The 23,330-nt window shown below is 37.4% G+C and overlaps 1 protein-coding gene across 1 annotated transcript in view; it reads left to right on the top strand.

The window, feature by feature from the left end:
• The window catches only part of PPP1R9A (protein phosphatase 1 regulatory subunit 9A), a 316,728-nt gene that overhangs the window by 251,000 nt on the left and 42,398 nt on the right, over positions 1 to 23,330 (top strand). Inside the window, exons 8-11 of the mRNA XM_073809700.1 lie at positions 3,845 to 3,898; positions 6,553 to 6,782; positions 8,720 to 8,816; positions 9,518 to 9,689. Coding sequence (XP_073665801.1) covers positions 3,845 to 3,898; positions 6,553 to 6,782; positions 8,720 to 8,816; positions 9,518 to 9,689 — 553 coding nt within the window. The remainder of the gene's footprint in view (positions 1 to 3,844; positions 3,899 to 6,552; positions 6,783 to 8,719; positions 8,817 to 9,517; positions 9,690 to 23,330) is intronic.

Below are 23,330 nucleotides of genomic sequence, written 5' to 3'. Positions count from 1 at the left end.
TAAACACAGCAGGTACACCTGCAGAATGTTATATGAGAGCTACTGTTCTCCATAGGAGTGTGTGTATTTATTTGTGCTGTAATCCTGTGGTGGATATTGATGCCATTCATGTTCAAGATGACAGAAGAGATGAAAGAGATTGATCTTATACGTTGAGAGACACTGACCTGCAGTCCTTAACCTTTTCTTTTTATTTGTATCCTCCCTTCCCAAGTCTTTTCACCAAACCTAGATTCTCTGAAGCCCAAAAGGTCCAACAGGTATTTCAGGCTCTGTTTCTATTAACCAGCCCTGAAGACCCTGCCCCCCCTGCAGTCAGCCTGACCAGTCTCGGGGGTTGTCTGCAAACCCTTACAGCTGTACTCTGGAAAGCCTATTAAACATGAAAGGAGAACTGCTCTAGAATAAGAAAACTCAACTTTGTATGCACCGTGCTTCTTTTGTCAAGTCACTTCACCTCGTTGAACATCAGTTTCCTCTTGCTCGTGAAATGGAGGTATCCCAGGCCCATCGTGCCCACTTTGCCTGGGAGGCAGGGTCCATAGTTGGAGATATGACACGTAGGCCAAAGCCGCAGGTCACCTGAAGTTTCTCTCCAAGTTTTTCTGAGGCATCTGGGAACTTCTATCAGGAGGTGGTATATATTAATTTCCCTGTAATAAGTGTTTCGAAGTTAGGTTCTATGTCGCTTTCGTGTATCCTCAACAACTAGCACAGCACCTGGCACGCAGTCTCATTCAGTAAATGCTGGTTGAATAATGAGGGAGAGATTTCTTTCTAAGTTCCATGACTCATAACAGCTGACTGAGCACCATGTTGTATGTAGTGCCAGAATACTCAGCCTACCAGAAGTGATCCGTGGTTTCCAGGTGGAGTCCTAGTTTCTCATCTGGGAGGTCACAATGATCACATATGCCTCAGGGTTTCTGTGATGATCAAATGAAAAATGTATTCCAAAGCTGGTTCAGATGAGGGGCATAAGGAAGGGAGGAACAGAGGTAGGTGGAGTCAGACCTGGGATAATTTCCATTCCACCACCTGCCTCTGCTGGGAACTTGAAGAAGCCATGTAACTTCTGTGAGCCTCTTTCCCTGTCTGAACAGCGAGGTTAACAGTGCCTGTCCTGCCTCCCTTACAGATTCATTTGCAGTGAGGAAGGAGATGATGAAAAAGGGAAAAAGGGTCCTACGAATGTAAGAAACTTAGTATTAGAGGAGAGGACTGTGGACTGGAATTTGTAAAACCTGGCTTTGACACTTACTAGCTCTGCAACTTAAACTACTGAAACACAGTTTCTTCCTATATAAAATGAAAATGTTAGATTAGTTTATTTTTAATGCTTTTCCTGTTAATAGTGGTGGATTTGTAGAAGTTCTCTTCATGTGCATGCAGGATTAAAATAATCACATATCTATAATTTTCAGCCTTATGAGTACTGGGGGAAACGTCACACTAAAACTTTTGTCCATCTTCTGAATAATGTCTGAATTTACAGACCTCATTCTGCTTTCCTGTAGCTAAAGGATTGGGCTATACTGAGTAACACTTCAAACTTTTATCAGCGTTCTCACCTCACCGCTTACGAGTTCAGCTGTCTTCTGTTATCTGTTTTGCTAAGATGGGAGGGGCAGGATAACTGAAAATCAACTTGGCTGCTCTGCAGTTTCACGTCAGTTTGTCCCACACACCAGCGGATTAGTCTAGTGTATGCATTCATAGGGAAGAAAATGCTGGCTTGGGACGAGAATTCCCTGACTCTGCAGCCTTGACAGCCATCTCCAGGCCCTTCATTTCGTAAGTGTCACACCTGGAGTACTTGCAGGGGCCCTGGGGTTCTTCCCACCTAGCCCTCTCATTTTTCATATGGGAAACCGGGGCCCAGAGAAGTAGCTTGCTAGAGAACATGGCGATTTGAACAAAGAAAATCCAAAGTCCCAACCAGTTGTATTGCAATATATTACCCTACAGGGAGTTAACCACCGAGAAAATAAGAGACAGCACTTCCTCCTAGTTGCGGTGTTCATCAAAAAGTCTGCCTTTTTGATTTCTTGCTACTCTTCAGCTTAGAACCAGAGGGCTTTTATTTCAGGTGCAACGTTTTACAGCATTTAGCACTTCTAACTGAGAAGTAGAGTTAGGGTAATCATATCTGAGTTCTTCAAATCATTCTTTCTTATTCTTGGCTAACTTTATAGAGGACTTACTCTATGCTAGACACTGTGCTAACAAAGAGTACTTCCTCTCTAGAGACTGTTAGAGCACAGAAGGCCCTGGGAACAGTGAGGGTGAAAGGAGCAAGAGCCGAAGAGGCAAGAGAGACCAGGTCTGAAAGCAGGAGAGTGGGGCAGAATCACATCTGAAAGTTTCAAGGTCACCCCTCAGCAGGAGCAGAGCTGTAGCTGCAGAGCCCGCAGAGCTTTAAGCCCGACAGGAAACCTGAAAGCATCCCGGAGGGGGCATTTTGCAGGGAGCGTGGGGCCTCTCAGTTTCTGGGCTTTTATTCATCAGCATCTAAGGGTGTTGAATGAACCCTGTCCTTGATTCTAACTTCTTTCCCTCGTCGTCCTTCCCATACGCCCCTGCTGGCCAGGTGAAAACCAAGGAAGTACAGATTACAAACCAGAGAGAGAGCTGAGGGTTATGAGGCGGTGTGATCTCCAAAGGTTCACATTTCTGTCTGTTCATTAGCCGTCTTTCTGATAAGAAAATCTTGGACTTATTTGATTACAGTAATATGGGAAGTTTACAGTCCCTCTGTACAATCCTAAATTCAAAATGGTCTGAGACAGTTTTTTAAAAATAATTTTGTGGCACACTCACTTGGGTAGTAAATCTGACCAAAACTGACAGGATGCTACAGTCTACGGTCTTTAGGTACCCCCCCTTAGTGAGAATATTCACATGTTTGGTGGCAAACATATTCATGTATCTGATTACAGAGTTGCCTCCACAGACCCTGCTGTGGGCAATAAGCAATTTATGGAAAAACGCATTTTACTACGTTTCTGAAATTGAAAGAACTCGGAATTCCAAAACCATCTGGCCCCAAGGATTTTAGAAAAGTGACTTTCAACCCATAAATCGTTTTCCGTAAATTTTGGTGTACTTATTTATCCCTTAAGGAATGAACGTTTCCTTCGTTTTTCTTCCCTATGAAGAAAAAGGGGGGGGGGGAGGGGAGAAGCAAAACAATTCTAAATGGTGGCTCTCAGGAGAATAAACTGTAGCTGAAGCTTTGGGGGTGGGGGTCTAGGTCCTCAATAGGAGTAGATCTTTTAAAGGACAGAAAACTAGATCTGTACTTTTCCTGCAATTAAAAAAAAAAAAAAATTACAGGTTTCGCCGCGGAACTGCATCATCCTCTTCTCCAGCTTTGCAGCAGCCTGAGCTGTAAAAGAGCTGCTAAGCCTAAAATGCGTGCGACTCACGGAACCAGAGCGCCACCTTTCTTCCAGATTTGGAATTGAAGCTTCCCGCGGCCACTGGCTGACTTGCCTGCCGAGGCTTGTTCAATCCACAAGACTGCAAGGAAACAATTCATTGACCCTCAAATCATAAAGGAAGAGCTGCAAAGAGGGCAAGAAAATGTGTTTCCTTCTCTTTGGTCCCTGAGCAATTAAATTCGTAACCTAATCTGATGTTAGGGAGTGTGAGCCATAAACCCCATGGTTAATTAGTTTGCACCTAGAGTCATTTTACACACTAGACATTTTAATTTACAACCTGCTGCATTGCAGCACTTTTCTAGGCCTTCAGCTATATAATAAGGTATTCTGCTAGCTGCTGAAGCTTTAAAAATATAGATACAATTAGTTCAGATTTTTTCTTTCTTTTCCATTTTCAGTTGCAAATCAAACATGCAGTTACAGAAGCAGAGATTCAAAAATTGAAGACCAAGGTAAGCACCAATACATGATGTTTGAATTGTACTTTTTAAACTTCAGATGCTATGAATAAATTCAACCTGAGGACTAAAGGAATTTGTTTCTGTGCATTTGAAAGAATACAAATGTGAGAGATTCATTTCCACTGTTAGCGGAAAAACCTGCTAGTGCATACTCTTAGGGCGTCAGCACCACCATACCCCTCAGTGAAAATAGCACAGTATTTTTAAATTACATATTTGCACGTATGTGGCCCGTTCCCTCTGAGCTTTCCTCAAAAAGTAATGTTTATGTGTTGGTGTGATGAATTGGGAGATTGGGATTGACATATATACACTAATATGTATAAAATGGATAACTAATAAGAACCTGCTATTTAAAAAAATAAATTAAAAAGTAAATGTTTATAGTAGTTCAAGAATCCAAATTACATTTTGACCACTAATTCCTTAAGCACAAGCTGTTATACTATATCTCTTTATCTTATCTTAAATGTTTAATTATTTATTTTTAACTTATTCATCAGAGATAATGTATTTTAACATAGCACATTACTTATCTTTCATAGAGAAAACTTCCAATTTCTAGTAATTAAGTATTATGAAATTTAATTAATATATGAATAATTTATTTTAGGTGCCAGGTGCTACCAGAAATCTTTAGACAAGTTTAGTTCATGTTATTTAAATTTGTGGAGAAATACAGGTCTTGATAAAAGGAGTATATGTTTTTAGTTTATATATGAAATAATACATAATTCAGAAGGGCATTTTTAATTGGTAAATTATAAGGTACTTGTAAGTTTCTTGAACAGTGTTTAGTTTTATCGAGTACATAATTTCAAAGATTTAAAAAGATCTTTTGAGTTACTTTAAAAACACAATAATCTTTATTTTTTATGGTCTTTTAAAAATTGAGACATAATTGCTCTCACACTACTAACAGTCCGTTTCCCTGTTCACATTAGATACACTTGTTTTGGTTTTTCCATGTGTTTTAAATGGAGATGACTTAGCAAGGCTATTTTGGTTAAATGGTATTTTTAGCTAATAACTCTGCAGCTCTTTAGTCAAAACATGTCTATACATCATTCATGGTTTCAACCAAGCTCTGTGAATAATAAGTTTTAAATTAGTAGCGGTTGGTAAATAAACAACTCGAACACGAAACATTGCTTAATAAAAGATGCAGCAAATACCCAGTCCTGTTTTAAATTGCCATGTTTCTTGTCATAGAACGGAAGAATAGAAGATTTCTTTTTAGTTGTTAGGTACAATCAGGGAAAAAGATTCACCTGGGATTGCAAGTGCTTTAACAGAGCTTATGTGTTAGATATTTAATCTAGAAAATTCTATAAATTAGTATTTTATATTTTTCTCAATATCATATTGGCATATAATAGCCATAGATTAGCTTGTTTTACTATGACTCTTTATATCCAAGTTGATAATAGAATTCCTAATTTTGAAATGTTTTTGACTACTTTTTACTTTGTAACCTGTTTTGCCAATGTGTTTAGTTTAAAATATACATAAAAACATATATTTCCACTTCCCAAATGATTTTGGAATGTTTTAGATTTTGAAAATTGATAGTTTATAATGACTGCATCCTTTTGAACTTTAACAGAGGCATGTGAAGTAGGTGAAGCACTCATTTAAAGGTTGGCTGGTTAATTGTGAATAAATGACCTTTGACCCCTTACCTGAGAGATCAGTCTTGAATTTCTTCAGAAATGAGGGATTTGGACCAGTGTGTTATCTGTTCCTAAGCTTCCCTGAAAGCAGAAACCACAAGAAGCTGCCTTTGTGTCCCATCAGAGAGATTTAAATTAATTCAGAAATCATTTATATTTTTACTCACACTGTCTTTTATACTTTTATTGAAATCGGGATTTATTAGGCTCTAGAAACTCAGAACAGTGTCAGCAAAATAATGAGCTATGTTCATGTCAGTTGAAATAAAAGATGTGATAATATCATCAAAAGGGATAGAAACAAAGTAAAAATCACTTTTATCAGATTATTATGCCCAGGGAGCTGTTCCAAGCGTGCTGATGTGTTATATCACAGTTCCGATTAAAGATAACATAATTTAGTCTTAGAGGACTTCATTTACTTGTCCAAGGTTTAAAGGCCAATAATGGCAGAGCCTGGAATTCAAATCTAAACTGTATGACCCCACGGTCCCCCTCTTATCCATTAGGCCATACTGTGTGCTTCTGCCCCTCTCTCCTTCCCAGCTTGCCTCTCCCCACTCCCTTTTTAGTTAACTTTTTATTTATAATTATATGTTAAAAAAAAAAAAAGAAAAACTCTAGAAGAAAGCGTGTTGAAGTTCATTGGATAGAATCAAACTCTAAAATACTTTTTCCTGCTCAGAGAATTTCATACACCACGTAGTGTGATGTAAAGATCATGGGAGTTGGAATCAGATCCACGTTTTGTCATTTATCAGATGTGTGACCTTGTACAAACATTTTCACTTTTCAAGGCCTCCATTTTATAATCTGTGTAATAATGAAAATAATACTTGCTCTTCTCATCTCAGTGTGTTTGATGATTTGAGTATATGTAACAATGGAATTTAAAATACACTATAAAAATATGAGGGATTTTTGCTACAGAAGTACCCAGATAATGCTTGCTTTGATATTTGCTTTGTCCAGCTACAAGCAGCAGAAAATGAGAAAGTGAGGTGGGAACTAGAAAAAACCCAACTCCAGCAGAATATAGAAGAGAATAAAGAAAGAATGTTGAAGTTGGAGAGCTACTGGATTGAGGCTCAAACGTTATGCCACACGGTGAACGAGCACCTCAAAGAGACTCAAAGCCAGTATCAAGCCTTGGAAAAGAAGTACAACAAGGCAAAGAAACTGATCAAGGATTTTCAACAAAAGTAAGCAGCTTCTAATGACTAAAGAATAGTTGTGTGTATCTAAAGAAGGTTTATATCCAGTAATTTCATAATATCTAGTGGAAAAGAAAAGGTGACCTCAGAGTCATGCCCCTAAGGAGCATAGTTAATGCATAAATAGACATTAAGTTTTAGAAATCTCTTGCATCATTTTTCATATGCAATTATAGTTTTTCTTCTATAATTTTTTGGCAACCTCCTGTTTTGTTGTTGTTGTTAATCATTAATAGTAACTGTTAAACCATTTGAACCTCTATCCTTTTTGAAACATCTGTGATTTAGAAGCAAGAAGCCCAGCTGAAGTCATGCAGAATGACTATTGGATAAAGTACTTACAAAGCAGCAACTGGGGCCTTGATGAGGCTGCTTCTATGTCTATTCTTAGAATCAGTTAACCTCAGAATTTTCCCACTACAGATAGTGTAAATATTGACTAGCAAGACCTCCTGCCCTGCCAGTTTCCTTCTTTCAGCTGTTGAGAGAATCAAAAGGGCCTTGGTTCACTGCAGTAAGAGACCATCACCACACTCTGCTTTTAAATTTCAACTGCTATTTCTGAGCTAATGCTGCTTTGCTTCCATCTGTTGAATCTTGGTGTAATTTCAGGGAGACTGACCAGGGAGATTTTTACGGATTTTTTTCAACAGTTAACTTCTGGCTAACTAGAATAATAGAAAGTAGCACCAGTATCTCATCTGGTCTTCTATGTCAAGCCTTAAAAGCTAAGCATAGGGCTTCCCTGGTGGCGCAGTGGTTGAGGGTCCGCCTGCTAATGCAGGCGACACGGGTTCGTGCCCCGGTCCGGGAAGATCCCACATGCCGCGGAGTGGCTGGGCCTGTGAGCCATGGCCGCTGAGCCTGCGCATCTGGAGCCTGTGCTCCACAACGGGAGAGGCCACAGCAGTGAGAGGCCCGCGTACTGCAAAAAAATTTTAAAAACCTAAGCATATATGTAAGAGTCACCGTAACTATTATTTCCTATCATGGAAATAATGTTTGTAATGTTTAAAAGATATTGCTATAAAAAGTGTATTAGAAAGGGGGGAATTGTTCTTATGACCATGAATTCACTACATCACTATTTTAACTCTTTTTACCAAAAATATACCTAACTCTATTTCATGTAATAATTTTATAATAAATTCTACCAAATTTGCATATTGCATTCCAGACTTTTAAAATGGAGGTATTTCTCCTTCTCCCGATATTATCCTCAGGCATGTAGTGACAGCTCCCCCTCAGTGTTTCTGACCCAACAGCCCCTCTACTGCCATTTATAGGAAGCAATCTTATTATAATTATCTTTTTAAAACTCTTACCATCCAGTTCCATCAGTTTACTAGGTAAATGTGGAATTATATCTACTTGACATGTAATTATCTCCACTAAATTATCCAACATGGGTCATTAGTTCAGTAGCTTCTATCTAAATATGAACGGGTGCTCTAGAGTCAGGAGCTACAGATGAAAATCTTAGTAAGCAGGATCAAAGCATTTTTCTTTACTTTGTAATCCAATAAAATTTTTTTTTTTTTTTTTTTTTTGCGGTACGCGGGCCTCTCACTGTTGTGGCCTCTCCCGTTGCGGAGCACAGGCTCCGGACGCGCAGGCTCAGCGGCCATGGCTCACGGGCCCAGCCACTCCACGGCATGTGGGATCTTCCTGGACCGGAGCACAAACCCGCATCCCCTGCATCGGCAGGCAGACTCTCAGCCACTGCGCCACCAGGGAAGCCCCCATTAAGACATTTTATTTGCTTTCATTACTAGATACCTTTTCTCTGTGATTGAGTTTTGTTTATTTAAACAGCTGTCTAGTTATTTATTTCACTGTGCAGTTCATTGCTTCTGATAGGAATTTTTACATTTCCTCATTTGTTGAGTGTTTGATGCAATGAGATCTATTATTTTCTTCTTAAGAGAACTTGATTTCATCAAAAGACAGGAAGCAGAAAGAAAGAAAATAGAAGATTTGGAAAAAGCTCATCTTGTGGAAGTTCAAGGCCTACAAGTACGGGTGAGTTATATGCTCAAAGCCACTGAGTAATAGGGCAGCCAGACAAAAGTATAATTTGAAAAGATACATGCACCCCCATGTTCATAGCAGCACTATTTACAATAGCCAAGATGTGAAAACAACCTAAATGTCCATTGACAGATGAATGGATAAAGAAGATGTGGTACATGTATACAATGGACTACTACTCAGCCATTAAAAAGAATGAAATAATAGAGATTATCACACTAAGTGAAGTAAGTCAGAAAGAGAAAGACAAATACCATATGATATCACTTACATGTGGAATCTAAAATACAACACAAATGAACATATCTATGAAACAAAAACAGACTTACAGACATAGAGAATAGACTTGTGGTTGCCAAAGAGGCGGGAGGGTTGAGGAGGGAAGGACTGGGGGTTTGGGATTAGCAGAAGCAAGCTATTATATATAGGTTGGATGAACAGCAAGGTCTTACCGTATAGCACGGGGAACTATGTTCAATATCCTGTGGTAAACCATAATGGAAAAGAATTTGAAAAGGATATATATATGTATAACTGAGTCACTTTGCTAAATAGCAGAAATTAAACACAACGTTGTAAATCGACTATGTTTTAATAAAATTTAAAAAAAAAGAATAGGGTAGTTTTGCCTCGTGCTTGGAGAGAAGTGCTGATTTAGGGTTTCATGAATAGATATTTTTTTTCTCTCTTAGATTAGAGATTTGGAAGCTGAGGTGTTCCGGCTACTGAAGCAAAATGGGACTCAAGTTAACAATAACAACAACATCTTTGAGAGAAGAACATCTCTTAGTGAGGTCTCTAAAGGAGATACCTTGGAGAACTTGGATGTCAAGCAGACACCTTGTCAAGATGGCCTAAGTCAAGGTTTGTTTAACCTAACCATAAAAAATGTTTTTAATGACTGTAAAATTTGGCCTTACATTCTTCTTTTTTTAACTCAGAGATTTAAAAGTTGAAAAAGTCTTCCTGCTGTGGGAAAGAAAAATGGGCTTATCAAAATAGGAAGTTATAATTTTTCTCTCATCTTATCAAAAATAAATCTTTGATGTAAAGAATTAACAAAATTCCAAATCGGACAAATCAGATATTATTTTTAAACCACCATAAAATTGATAAGCTTAATAAACTGCCTTAAATTGATAGCTCGTCCCATATAGGGTGAGTTACACTACTTAAGTATTAATTAGTAAGGCTTAAAATGAGTGATTTTTAAGTCCCTAGAAAGAAGATCTTTTTCATAACATCAGAAGGCTGACTTCTAGCACTTGGAATTCACTAAGAAGTTCTGTGTACTTTTCTGCTCTTACCTCGATGTCCTGTGTATACGTCTCATTCTTTCCTGTCAGAGACCAAATCAGACCAGAACACGGGAAGCATTTTGTATTGTGAATGGCTGTCTTCTTTCATACACCAACCATAAATAAATCACTTATTTGCTTCCCTCACACACGCCCGTGCATAGACTGTGTGTATAAGAATGTGTATGAATGTTTTAATACGTATAGTGTATTTATAAATTAGAGGATGTATAAGAATTTATAACGATAAATGCACAGGCGGACATAAAACTTTTTATTTCATCTTTTAAAATAGGTACCTAGTAGACCTTAGAAAAAGTGAAAATAAAAGAATGTCATGTGGCAGCATTGTCGTGAAGGGACTGACAACTCACAGGCAGTGGTTTGACATGCAGTAAAACTGTGATCACTAATGAGCTGTTTAATTCTTTGATGCTCTTTCGCACATATTAAAATGTCTCCAATGAGATTTTCCTGATAAACAAGTGTTTATATCATATCGTTAACTTTCAGAACTAAACTCTTAGCCGTTGAAAGTGAGAAGTATTGGAAATTTTCATTTAAAAGTAAAGTGGTATTTAGAGATTTGCATCTGTTCACTAAGGTTATATCCTTTTGCTGTGTTTTCCCTTATTAAGACATAATCTGTAAATAATGCCTCCCAGGCAGTTAAAGAAGAGTATTTAGCACCCACATTACCACTAACTGAAGAGGTATGTGACTTTAGGAAGGTCATTCAACTTCTCTGGCTTGGTTTTTTACTATGTATAACATCAAAATGGCAACACTTCTTTCTTCTTCACCCTAAAGGGTGTTTGAGGTGAAAAAAAGAAATTTTATTAGAGCTTTTATGGAGTTACAATTTTTATATCTGGAACTCGATAAGATTGTTTTCTTTAAAAAGTCAGAAATCAAATCAATGTGTTTTTTTACCTTTTTGAATATTTTAATTCTTCAAATTCGTCGTAGTTTATAATAAATATATATTCCTGCTATGCCATACACAAAGTATGATCAGTAACCAGTAGCTTTCCACAGTCTAATTCATTTCTGTTCATTTCTTTTAGTTCAGAAATCTGTATCCTGTCAAACATATAATTAATGGTATTTATTAAATTATATTACTACAGAATATCAGCAAACTATACTATAAACATGCTGATTTGGATTAAAACCTTACATTTCTTCTGAACCCTTTTTCTTCTCTTCTACACCCTCCATTTTGCCACATAATTATCAGTTTCCCTAGCAACACTGTCGGTTCACGGTGAGATGCAGAGACTACTAATTCTTCCTGAAACCAATCCATGCTTGTGCAGTAGAGGTAGAATCAGTCATCTCAGACATTAGTAGCATACATATCAAGCGGTACTCTTCCAGTTTTGCTGCCGAGGACAGTCAGTGATAAATCTCCTTGAATTTCAGTTGCTTGATCACATAAACTAAAATGGCTTGGTCAGTAGCTAGATAGGAATGCTCTGGAAAGCACTTTTCTAAAGTGATCCTTTGCTTCTGTTGCTAGGGAACGCTGAAGTCCTAGAGGTTCAGAAAAGGAAGTAAAGCAGCGGACCAAACGCAAGCCATTTGGTATTTAATGATCACCCTCCCCCCCAACACACACCTTTTTGCAACAGGATGGGTACAGCGGTTGAAGTCAGTTCTGCTAGTCTGCGCCCTTGAGGTGCAGTGCTTTACCTCTCCACCTCCTGTGGACTGTCCAGTTCTGATTTGTTTTCCAAGCACTGGAGTGTTTTATTGATAGGATGAGTGGTTTAGCATCTTTTTGGGTCTGAGGCAGCTCAGTGAAGCAAAAGGATTATCAGTTATAGGTCAGTGAAAATCTATGTTAGAATGAAATGTGAAAGAAAAGGAAGGAGAGAGTGAAGGAGGCAGAAAGGTAAGAGGAGGAAAGGCAGAGCATGTTAGCAGCTGCTTCTTCACAAGAACTCATGTTCTTCTAGGAACGAGAGTCCCAACTGGGGATGGATTAATTATGTGACTCTCGATATTAAATTATTGTACATTTTAGAGTGATAAAACCGTTTTTCAAACCATGCAAAAATTTGCCACAGTTAAATTTATATCCAAACATCATATGTATGGTTCTTTCTATAAACTAAGCCTACTCAAGTATCTCATTAAAATGTTGACAGATTGGGAATTCCATGGAGGTCCAGTGGTTAGGACTCTACGCTCTCACTGCTGAGGGCCCTGGGTTCAATCCCTGGTCACCAAAAAAAAAAAAAAAAAATGTTGGCAGATTATATATACAAATATATTATTTAACACATTCTGATACTTTTTTCTTAAAATCCATAAAGCAACTATAACAATTTCTTTTCACCAAGAGATGAAACAAACTCTAAATCCCTTCTAGTTTACACCAGTATGCTGGTCAGATACTAGTTTACATGTGTTCCAGGATGTGAAAAATGACAGTTTTGTCCCACTGCCATGTTTCATATTTATAATTTCTTAGTGTCTGAGTAATGCTGGTCTGTATAAGAGTTCTCTACCTTGTATCCAAAGGCCCCGAAGTGACTAGAAATGTCTGTGGCCACTCAGATATTCAAGTCAGGATTAGAAAAAGAGCAGAAAACAGGCATGTTAGAGAGATCTTGGTAGGAAAAAGGGTTGTAGTCGTAGTTTGATTAACTTCTCTAAAAAACTCACTTAAATACCATGCTCTTCCTGAGGCAGGTGAAGGGTTTGGTATGAAACAAATAGATGATAGAAACATTTTAAGAGATGAGAGGGAGTTTGAAGAAGAGAAAAAAGTGAATAAAATTAGAATAATTTTTTTCCTGATTCATAGACCTTATGTTAAAAGTGGGACCTTATGTTAAAAGTGTGTCATAGGGTGTTCTTGGAGTAAAAGTAGTCTTTGGATGCCGGAAGAAGAGCTTATACTTAATTCTGTAAGCATTGTGACCCATTAACAGTTTTGTTTTTTCTCAGAAATTAAAAACTCTTTTAATGGAAAAAGATAACATTTGCAAAGTCAGCAGTAGTGATAACAAACAATACTTTAACACAATATTGTAAATCAACCATACTTCACTTAAAAAAATTATTCTTGGGAACTGATGTAGTGTTTCTACGGGCCAGGCAGTGTTTTAAGTTACAGCAATTCATTTAATCCTCACAACAACCCTAAGAAGTAGTATTGCTGTCATCCCATTTTACAGATCAGGAAACTTCAGATGCAGAAATTAAACCATCTGTCCAAGGTCACTCAGTGAGCAAGAGGTAGAACCAGGAGCTGGACTCATCCAGCTCCACAGCCCATTTTCTTAACTATTCAACTGAACTGTACTGGTTTTCTGGAGTCTGCTGCTTCTCCTAGACAACTGATAGGAACTCTTTGCCCCCAGAAAAGGCTGAAATCATAGGAAGTCAGGAAATCCAAAGCAATACCGTTAATAGTTTTGAGGCATAACAGGAACTGGGTCACTGCTAGGTTTGTAAGTGTAATTCAAGGATCCCTTTGAAGTTTGGGCATTAGTACCAAATGCTTCTTTTATTTCACACCCATCTACTCAGCCAGTGGGGCACTGATTAGATAACACTGCAAGTTGTCTTCTCCAAAGTATGAACATGGAGGTGGTATATAAAGCATTTTATCCTTAGTTCTTTTAGTTACTTACTATTTCTTAACTCTAATGAGAACTGTGCAAGAAGAAAAAAGACTTAAATTGCAAGATAGAGGATTATAGGAAAGTCGAGACTTTCATAGTAAATTGTGGCTGGAATTAGTCAATCCTGATATTTTTTTTTTTAAGATTTGTTATTTATTTATTTATTTATTTATGTTTGGCTGCATCGGGTCTTAGTTACGGCATGCAGGATCTTTTGTTGTGGCTTGCGGGCTTCTCTCTAGTTGCATTGTGCGGGTTTTTTTTCTCTAGTTGTGGTGTGCAGGCTCCAGGGTGCTTCGGTTCTGTAGTTTGTGGCATGCAGGCTCTCTAGTGAGAGACGCAAGCTCAGTAGCTGTGGCGCACGGGCTTAGTTGCCCCGCGGCACATGGGATCTTAGTTCCCTAACCAGGGATCGAACCCACGTCCCCTGCATTGGAAGGCAGATTCTTTACCACGGAACAACCAGGAAAGTCCCAATCCCAATATCTTTAAAAATAAAAATATTTCTTAGCTACTTTTTAGGTAATTTAAGAATATCCTAGAGAAAGGAGCATAATGATAATGAAAATAATATCTTCTTGCTGTTTCTCTTTTCCCTTACTCTTTTTCCACAAAATGGTTCAGCTGTTGCAATAAGACCCCAGGTTTCTTTTTTTTTTTAATTTTTATTTATTTATTTATTTTGGCTGCATTGGGTCTTCATTGCTACCCATGGGCTTTCTCTAGTTGCGGTGAGTGGAGGCTACTCTCCGTAGTGGTGTGCGGGCTTCTCATTGCGGTGGCTTCTCTTGTTGTGGAGCACCGGCTCTAGGCACGAGGTCTTCAGTAGTTGTGGCACACGGCTCAGTAGTTGTGGCTCATGGGCTCTAGAGTGCAGGCTTGGTAGTTGTGGCACACAGGCCTAGTTGCTCCGCGGCATGTGGGATCTTCCTGGACCAGGGCTCGAACCTGTGTCACCTGCACTGGCAGGCAGATTCTTAACCACTGCACCACCAGGGAAGTCTCAGGCCCCAGATTTCTTAAAAGTAGATCTCAGATAGTAGTCCACATTTGAATCCTGAACCCAGTAAGCATCGTCCCAAACCTGAGATTTGTGGACATATCAGTAGAACTCTGAGCCTGCTTAGATATTCAGGCCAGCTAATTCTTTGGTCAGTAGGCCCTATCGTATGGTATTTGCTTATTGTGACCCATTTGTTAGCTTATTGGTTTGCACTGAATCTGATTTTCCTGAATTGAATCGTTTTTTTGTAACTTACTCATATTTAAATAAAGTCTTTATCAGGAAGAGCAAGGGGAAGTAAACAACTGCCATTAAGGGTATTTGCCTTTTTCACCACCTGTGTGTTTTTAAATTCTTATATTTCATTCATCATGCACTGTCTAGAAATAACTTGGAGCGACACCTTTATATGACAGGAGAGAGTGAATTGAAAGTGGCAAAATAAAGGAGAACAATGAGGCTGAGGACAGAGTAGAACCAGATATGATGCTACAAGTGTATATACCATATTTTTATTATTTCTGAAGCTAAGTCTTTAATTTGGCTGTAAACTTTCTAGTCATCAGAAGGAGATGGAAACCCTGGTCCATTACATCCTACACAGTGTTCATAAGATTAAGATAAACCATCTGCTCAAGAGAAGTATAACTACTGGTACAAATAATGCATGATTTGGAGCAGTGATATTAATATTGATAACATCCTTACAGTAGATCCACTGATGATTGTATTAGGGCATTTTCACACAGTGAACCTCAGTGTGGACTAATGGCATCACATAAATATACAATGTACTGTTCAGTAAAGGCAATTTAAATTACTGAGAGGAGAGGATGTATAAGAAATGATGGTACTTAGCTCTCTGTTGACCTAGGTTGGTGCTCAGGTGCTCTGTCATGTATGTCAGGTCAAATTTGTTAACCATATTCAAAACTTCTAGAGTGTGTTACTGAGGGAGATGCGTCAAAAAATAACACTATAATTGTAGATTTATCTGTTTCTTCTTTTGGTTATGTCGGTTTTTGCTTTATGTGTTTGAGGTGATGTTAATGGATACATACAATTTAGAATCGTTATACCTTCTTGGTAGATTGACCTCTGATCATTAGGAAATATCCTTCTTTATTTCTAGTAGTTCACCTTGTTATCGATTTTGTTTGAGATTTGAAGAGCTGTATCAGCTTTCTTTTAGTAAGTGTTTCTGTGGTATCTTTTTCCATTCTTTTACTGCAAATTTTCCATGTCTTTTATAAGCAATGGCTAGTTGTTTATTTCTATTACAGTCTCAATCTTGCTTTTAAAAAATTTTCTCAATCTTTAAGATGCATTTAGAACGTTGCTATTTAATTTATTTACTGATATATTGAGTTTAAATCTAACATCTTACTATTTGTTTCTAATCTAACAAAAAATCTTCCTTTGTTCTTTTTATCTGCTTTCTTGCCTTCTTTTGCATTAGTCAAGTGGGGATTTCTTTTCTTATTTACTTTTTCCTATATTAACTTTATTCTTTGTGTGGTTACCTACAGATAAAATTTAGAATATTTGCTGGAGAGGATGGATTGACTATTCATTAAGATGTCCCCATTCAACTGTTGTGGGGGGGTTGTTTGTTTGTAAACAAGTTTATTAACATGATTAAAAACATTTTGGGGGGCTTCCCTGGTGGCGCAGTGGTTGAGAGTCCTCCTGCCGATGCAGGGGACACGGGTTTGTGCCCCGGTTCAGGAGGATCTGAGTGGCTGGGCCCGTGAGCCATGGCCACTGAGCCTGCGCATCCGGAGCCTGTGCTCCGCAACGGGAGAGGCCACAACAGTGAGAGGCCCGCGTACCGCAAAATAAAATAACAGCATTTTTTGAATAATGACAAAGAATTTCTAAACATGAAAGAATATCGGTGGCTATACCTTATATATAACCAATATTTGAAATTGAATGGGCAAGCTTTTTTGCCAGTCTTCCTTTTATTAAAAAAAATCCAGTTATTGGTTCCATGTGAAGTCATGACTTGTCTTGTTTGGGAATGAGTCCTTACTGCAACTAAGCATAAAAAAATATCTTCCATAATTGGAGCATGACCTGCATTACCAAGTAAAGAGTTGGTAAAAATCCTCAAAGCGTTGGGGATTTGTTTTTTCTTAAAAACAAGAAAACATTCTTTTTATACAAGTGTTGTAGTTCTTTGTGAGCTTTTAATAAATATAAATTGTCAGTAAGTTAGAGGTTATACTCCCTGGCAAATGCCTTGAGTATGGTTTTCTGTGTAGCTAATGTAGTATAGATCTGTATATTTAACAGTTAGGATGGATATGGGGTTAATACAGGTTTCTGAGGTTTAAACTAACATTATTGTGTTCTGGAATAGAGTTCCTCCTCTACTCTCAGATGAGCGGAGTGAACGCCCACTGGCTGGCCAGAATTCTCTTTATTTAAAAAAAAAAACCTACTTGTTCACAAAGGTAAATGTTGAATCCAGAAATGTATTTTAAAGTCTACATATATATTATCATGACCAACTGTGTCTATGTAAGAAACACAAAGTTGGTTCAACATTTTAAAACTCATATAATTCACACATTAACTAGAGGAAAAATGTATATAATCATTTTATTAGATGAAGACAAACACTAAAGTTGAACAGTTATTCATGGTAAGAAGTTTATTAAGCTAGAAATACATAGGAACTTTCTTGTTATGTGAGGCTAACAAAAGTCTCTATCAATCATCATATTTAGTGGTCAAATGTTAAAATCAAGAATTTCCTTTAAAATTAAGAATATTTTTAACATTTCACCACTAAATGTTTTTTTTTAATAAATTTATTTATTTATTTATTCTTGGCTGCATTGGGTCTTCGTTGCTACATGCGGGCTTTCCCTAGTTGCGGTGAGCAGGGGCTACTGTTTGTTGTGGTGCACGGGCTTCTCACTGTGGTGGCTCCTCTTGTTGTGGAGCACGGGCTCTAGGTGCGCAGGCTTCAGTAGCTGTGGCACAAGGGCTCAGTAGTTGTGGCTCACGGGCTCTAGAGTGCAGGCTCAGTAGTTGTGGCTCATGGGCCTAGTTGCTGCACGTCATGTGGGATGTTCCCATACCAGGGCTCAAACCTGTGTCCCCTGCATTGGCAGGCAGATTCTTAACCACTGTGCCACCAGGGAAGTCCCCCACTAAATGTTTATTACCACATCTATTCAATGTTATCCTAGAGGTCCTAGCAAGTAGTAGACAAGCAAAAGAGATAAAAAAATATAAGGAGTGAAAAGAGGCAAAACTATCATTATTCACAGATAATAAAATTGAATACATAAAAATACTCGAGCCTACAGGTCATTAGAATTAAGAATTTAGCAGGGTGGATGGCTCTTAGAATCATAAGACATCAGTCAACTCTGACAAAAAACGTAACTTCTTAAAATATAAATTTATTTATTTATTTATTTATTTTTGGCTGTGTTGGGTCTTTGTTGCTACGTGCGGGCTTTCCTCTAGTTGCGGTGAGCGGGGGCTACTCTTCATTGTGGTGCTTGGGCTTCTCGCTGCAGTGGCTTCCCTTGCTGCGGAGCACCGGCTCTAGGTGCGCGGGCTTCAGTACTTGTGGTTTGTGGGCTCTAGAGCGCAGGCTCAGTAGTTTGGGCGCACGGGCTTAGTTGCTCCGTGGCATGTGGGATCTTCCTGGACCAGGGCTCGAACCCATATGCCCTGCATTGGCAGGCGGATTCTTAACCACTGTACCACCAGGGAAGTCCCAAAAAACGTAATTTTTTACAAGCTACCATTTATGATAGCAACAAAAAATATAAGGTAGCTAGTATGAATTTAACAAAAGAACCTCAAGACCCATGAAAAGACATTCAAGAAGACCCATGAAAAGACATTCAAGAAGACCCATATAAATCAAAAGAGATAGGAAGCCTGAATACTGTAAAAATGATATTATGCCAAATTAATCTATGTATTCCATACAGTTTCCATCAGAATTTGAACAGGGTTTTTTGTTTGTTTGTGTTTTTTTTTGGAACATGACAAGTTGTTTCTAAAATGTAGGTGGAAGAACAACTTGACCCAGAATAGTCAAGATACTCCTGAAGAAAACCAAGGTGAGGGAACTTGTTCTTTCAGATGCTTAGATTCATTGTAAAGCAATAGTATTAAGACAGTGTAGTGTAATCTGAGCAATTGACAAGTAGACCAGTGCAACAGAATAGAGTCTGAAACAGACTGATCCATTCATGTTAGTTTGAGAATGATACAAAACTGACATTGCAGATTAGTGGGGCAAGGATGGACTAACAAATGTCTGGGAAAATTGACGATTCAAATGGAGAAAAATGAAATTGGATCCCATGAAATAGAATTCATTCATGAAATAGATTTCAAATGGATTGTAGTCTCAAATATGAAAGGCAACATTTATAACTTTTAGAAGAAAATGTAGGAGAATGCTTATGCGATCTCTTATTTAACACACAAAAATCCAAATCATAAGAAAAGTTTGATAAATTTGACCACAGTAATATTAAGAAAATCTGATCATGAAAAGATACTATAAAAACATAGAAAGAGAAGCCAAAAATTGAGAGAAGATATTTACAGCCCATGTAACTAAGAAAAAAGATTGTTATCGTTATCCAGAATATACTTAAAACTTTCCCCAGTCATAAGAAAATACAACTAACATAATAGAAAAATGGACAGAACACATAAGCAATCTGTTCACAAAAGAGGAAACTCAAAGATTGGTGAACATAAATAAACATTCAACCTCATTAATAAAAATAAAATGATTGGCAAAGATAAAGTTTCACAGTAATATGTGATAGCCAGTATGTAGGGGAAAAAGAGAAAACTCATACAACTATTTTGTTAAAACAATTTGATATTATCTAGTAAAATGGAAGATGTACAAATTCTATGGCCCAATAAGTTCACTCCTGTGTATATATATGCTCTCCAGAAATTCTTGTGTACCAGGAGACATGTTCAAAAATACACAGCAACATCATTCATAATAGCTACAGTAAAAATTTAATTAATTCTAGTCAAACCTTTCAACATAATGTTGAGCAAACAAAAAAAATGATTTGAAGAATATTATGTACAGTTCATTACCATGTGTATAAAGTTTAAAAGCAAGCAAAATTAATCAGTATATTCTTTAGAGATACTTTTGTGGAATAACTAGGAGAAAAAAACAGGGGTTATAACTAGGAATGGGACATAGAGAGGGCTTCAAAAGTACTAATTTTGTTTCTTCGGCTTGATAGTAGGTACATGGGTGTCTTTTTTTCCCCCTTCTATTTCTGTATGACTTACATATATGGTATACTTTTTTGCATAAATAAAATATTTTAAAATAAAAAATATTAAGTAGCATAATTAAAAGATGAGAATGAGAAAAACCACAAAAAATTTTTAGGCTTAAAATATTAGTTTAAGATTTGTAAGAAAAAAAAAGCCAGCACCAGCCAGACATTTACATCGATAAGGAAGTTCATGAGGTGTTTGGACTCCTCCAAGAAATTATTTTCTGCTGAGGCTGTAACTATGTGTTGTCTTTGTGTTTCCCTGAGCCCTCAATGTTAGTGGCTCTTTTCTGCTACCTGTAGATTTGAGGCCAGGCCAGACTCCTACCACCGCATCTGATTTATTTCCTGATAGAGTCTGAGAGTACATTAAACATTCACTTTTAGCACTGGAACCCAGAATTTTAAAAGAAGGTTAAAGACATGATTAAAGTCAGAATTCATGAAATGGAAAGTTATTAAAAGGAAAGTGAATGCTTACACTACATCATCAGGAGTGTCTTATACAAGAGCATGAGATACAGAGCAGTGAAGTAATTATTCCATGCTGTCATGTTGTTTAGTTCTAAATTGGGGCAGGGGAGAATTCTTGACTACATTCAAGCTTTCTTTATCATGCCTATAGATATAAATTTTTGGTAAACTTTCACAATTTTTATTTTTCCTGAACAGGTTATTTTCAGTAATTTTTAAAAATATTTATTTGTTTATTTTTGGCTGCGTTGGGTTTTCACTGTTGAGGCGAGCGGGGGCTACTCTTTGTTGCAGTGCGCGGGCTTCTCACTGCGGTGGCTTCTCTTGTTGCAGAGCACAGGCTCTAGGTGTGTGGGCTTTAGTAGTTGTAGCGCGTGGACTCAGTAGCGGTGCATGGGCTCTAGAGCGCAGGCTCAGTAGTTGTGGTGCACGGACTTAGTTGCTCCGTGACATGTGGGATCTTCCCGGACCAGGGCTCAAACCCATGTCCCCTGCATTGGCAGGCAGATTCTTAACCATTGCACCACCAGGGAAGTCCCTTCAGTAACTCTTGATCCCCAGTAAGTAATTTTGACCATGAAATATTATTGTACTAATTAAAGGTTGAACATTCCCAGTAAATCACTGTGGAAAATTTTAATGAACAAGCCAAATAAATGAGAAATCACTACTTATTGATTGTTTTCTGGCATATCATTAAAGCCAAAATCTGTTCTCTTACTCAAAAAGCAAAGCACCTAAATTGCCTGTCTAGTTTTGTGCAAGTTTTGCATCTGTCTATGTGTAAGCCGTTAAGACTTTTGTTGACAAATCAATGAGGCATTCAAAAGGAGGTATTTAGTGGCAAAACGGCAACTCTCCTTGGTTCATGTTTCTCACTGCATCTTCATAAGTTCACAGAAGTCACCAGACCCTTCAGTCATACTGATAATATGTATTAGTGCTAGAAGAGATCTAAAGTTGTTTTGATGGAAAGCAAGTTATTTTTTCAGAAGCTAAGTAATTTTCTGTTCATTTTAGGAAAAGTAAGCTACTTCATATTTTATTTTGGCTTTTGAATAAAATTCAATTAAAATAAAATTTTATTCAAAAGCCAATTGAACTGTAAAGGTAGGTTATGATCTTCTGGAAGTCAAGACAATTTTAACCCAACTGTGGAATATAGCTCCTTTTCAAGGAAATGTCACAAGATAGCTGTGTTTTGAAGTGTTTCTTATATTTTATAAATATGCTCTGGTTCACCGTGGAATCCTAATTTTATAGATTGGAAGACAGCATATGATTATGCTAAGGTAAGCTGACTAAACGAATTAGCTGGGAAATCAGGGTGGAGGGATATAAAAGTAGGAAGGAGAAGATGCTGTACGGGGTGGTTTATATATGAAGTATGTGCAGTGGGTTCCTGTAGATTTTTTAAGATTTCACTTAAGATGTCTACCAGCCAAGAGGGAAACACAATCAATCATGGGGTCACAGCATTTATAGAATTAAAACTCGAACAGCTATTTCTGGAATTAGGACCAGAAAATTCTCTTGTGTGCATGGTTCTGAACAGTCTGCTGACCATATTGTTCCAGTAGTTATAGTACTGAGATCCTTAAGGTTTTTTCTGTTAATATGGGGCACAGACATCAGGTTATAACTGAATTCTCTTAGGTGGACATGAAGTAATGTTCTACTTCAATGCTGTGCCCTGATTATTTCTGAGACCTATAGGAAATTCCACTTATGAGGAAAGTTAGGAAAAATTAGAACGTATTTGAAAATTTGAAACTGAAAACTCTGTTGCTTGTGAGTTTTCTGATGAAACAGAAGGGTTTGGGGCACCAAAAAGTCATTCTTATTTTTATTTTGGTTTTAATGTTTGATTTATTCAAGTTATATTATCAAAAACCTAGTTCTTTACATTTTAAAACTTGATTTGCAAATCACTGCTAAGTGATCGTTGAATAATATTTAGTTCCTATTTACAGACTTAGCTAATTGAACATGTACAAACATTTAAAATTGCATTTATAAATTTTTTATATTTGATTTCCTTTTTAAGTACTATTGTTAGCAACTGACAGTCTTTGCAAGTACTTAAGAAGCTCTTATACATCTGTTCTATTAAACTTACAAGTATTGTGATCTTTAAAGTTTTCTTAAATCTTCTAATGCTGTATTATGCAACTCAGTCTTCCTCTAGTCAAAAGATACTGTGCAAGTATCTTTTGCACAGTTTTGGAAGCCAACAATTATCACCTCAGGTAACTTAGGTTATTTTCTACCAAAGACGTAAAATCTTAGTTCTTCCCATACTAATCAAGGAAGATGTTATGTCACAGTATATAATTTGGGGACTTGCCTAACTAGCATGCTTGGAATTACTAATATCCAGAGATTATTGACAGAAAAACTGATTAGATTCCTATAAGCAGCCCTGAGTGAGAATACAGAAGCTTGTTTATTGTTGTCATGGCAAAGACACTATAGTGTTAAGAAAAGGATATTCACATAAACCACCTGCCTAGACCCAAGCTCTGACATGACTTCATAGTCTTACAGAGGTCTGCAATTCCCAGCCGGTTTGCCCATTTGATTTGATTTTACATTTCTTCAAATTTTGGGTAATGCAAATCTTTTCTATCAGAGTCTAAAGACAGCTTACAATGAAGGAGTCCGAAGATATTTAAATGCCCTGTTGTCTAAATCGCAATTCTGTATTCCTTTATGTTCTCAGAATCAAGCAACTCTTACAAGTATTTCAAATGATATATGATGGAACTTAGTTTTTTATATAGTTTTTTTCT

The sequence above is a fragment of the Tursiops truncatus genome, chromosome 9, assembly GCF_011762595.2.
Source record: "Tursiops truncatus isolate mTurTru1 chromosome 9, mTurTru1.mat.Y, whole genome shotgun sequence".
NCBI classification, from domain to species: Eukaryota; Metazoa; Chordata; class Mammalia; order Artiodactyla; family Delphinidae; genus Tursiops; species Tursiops truncatus.
This window is presented reverse-complemented; position numbering and strand designations above follow the sequence as displayed.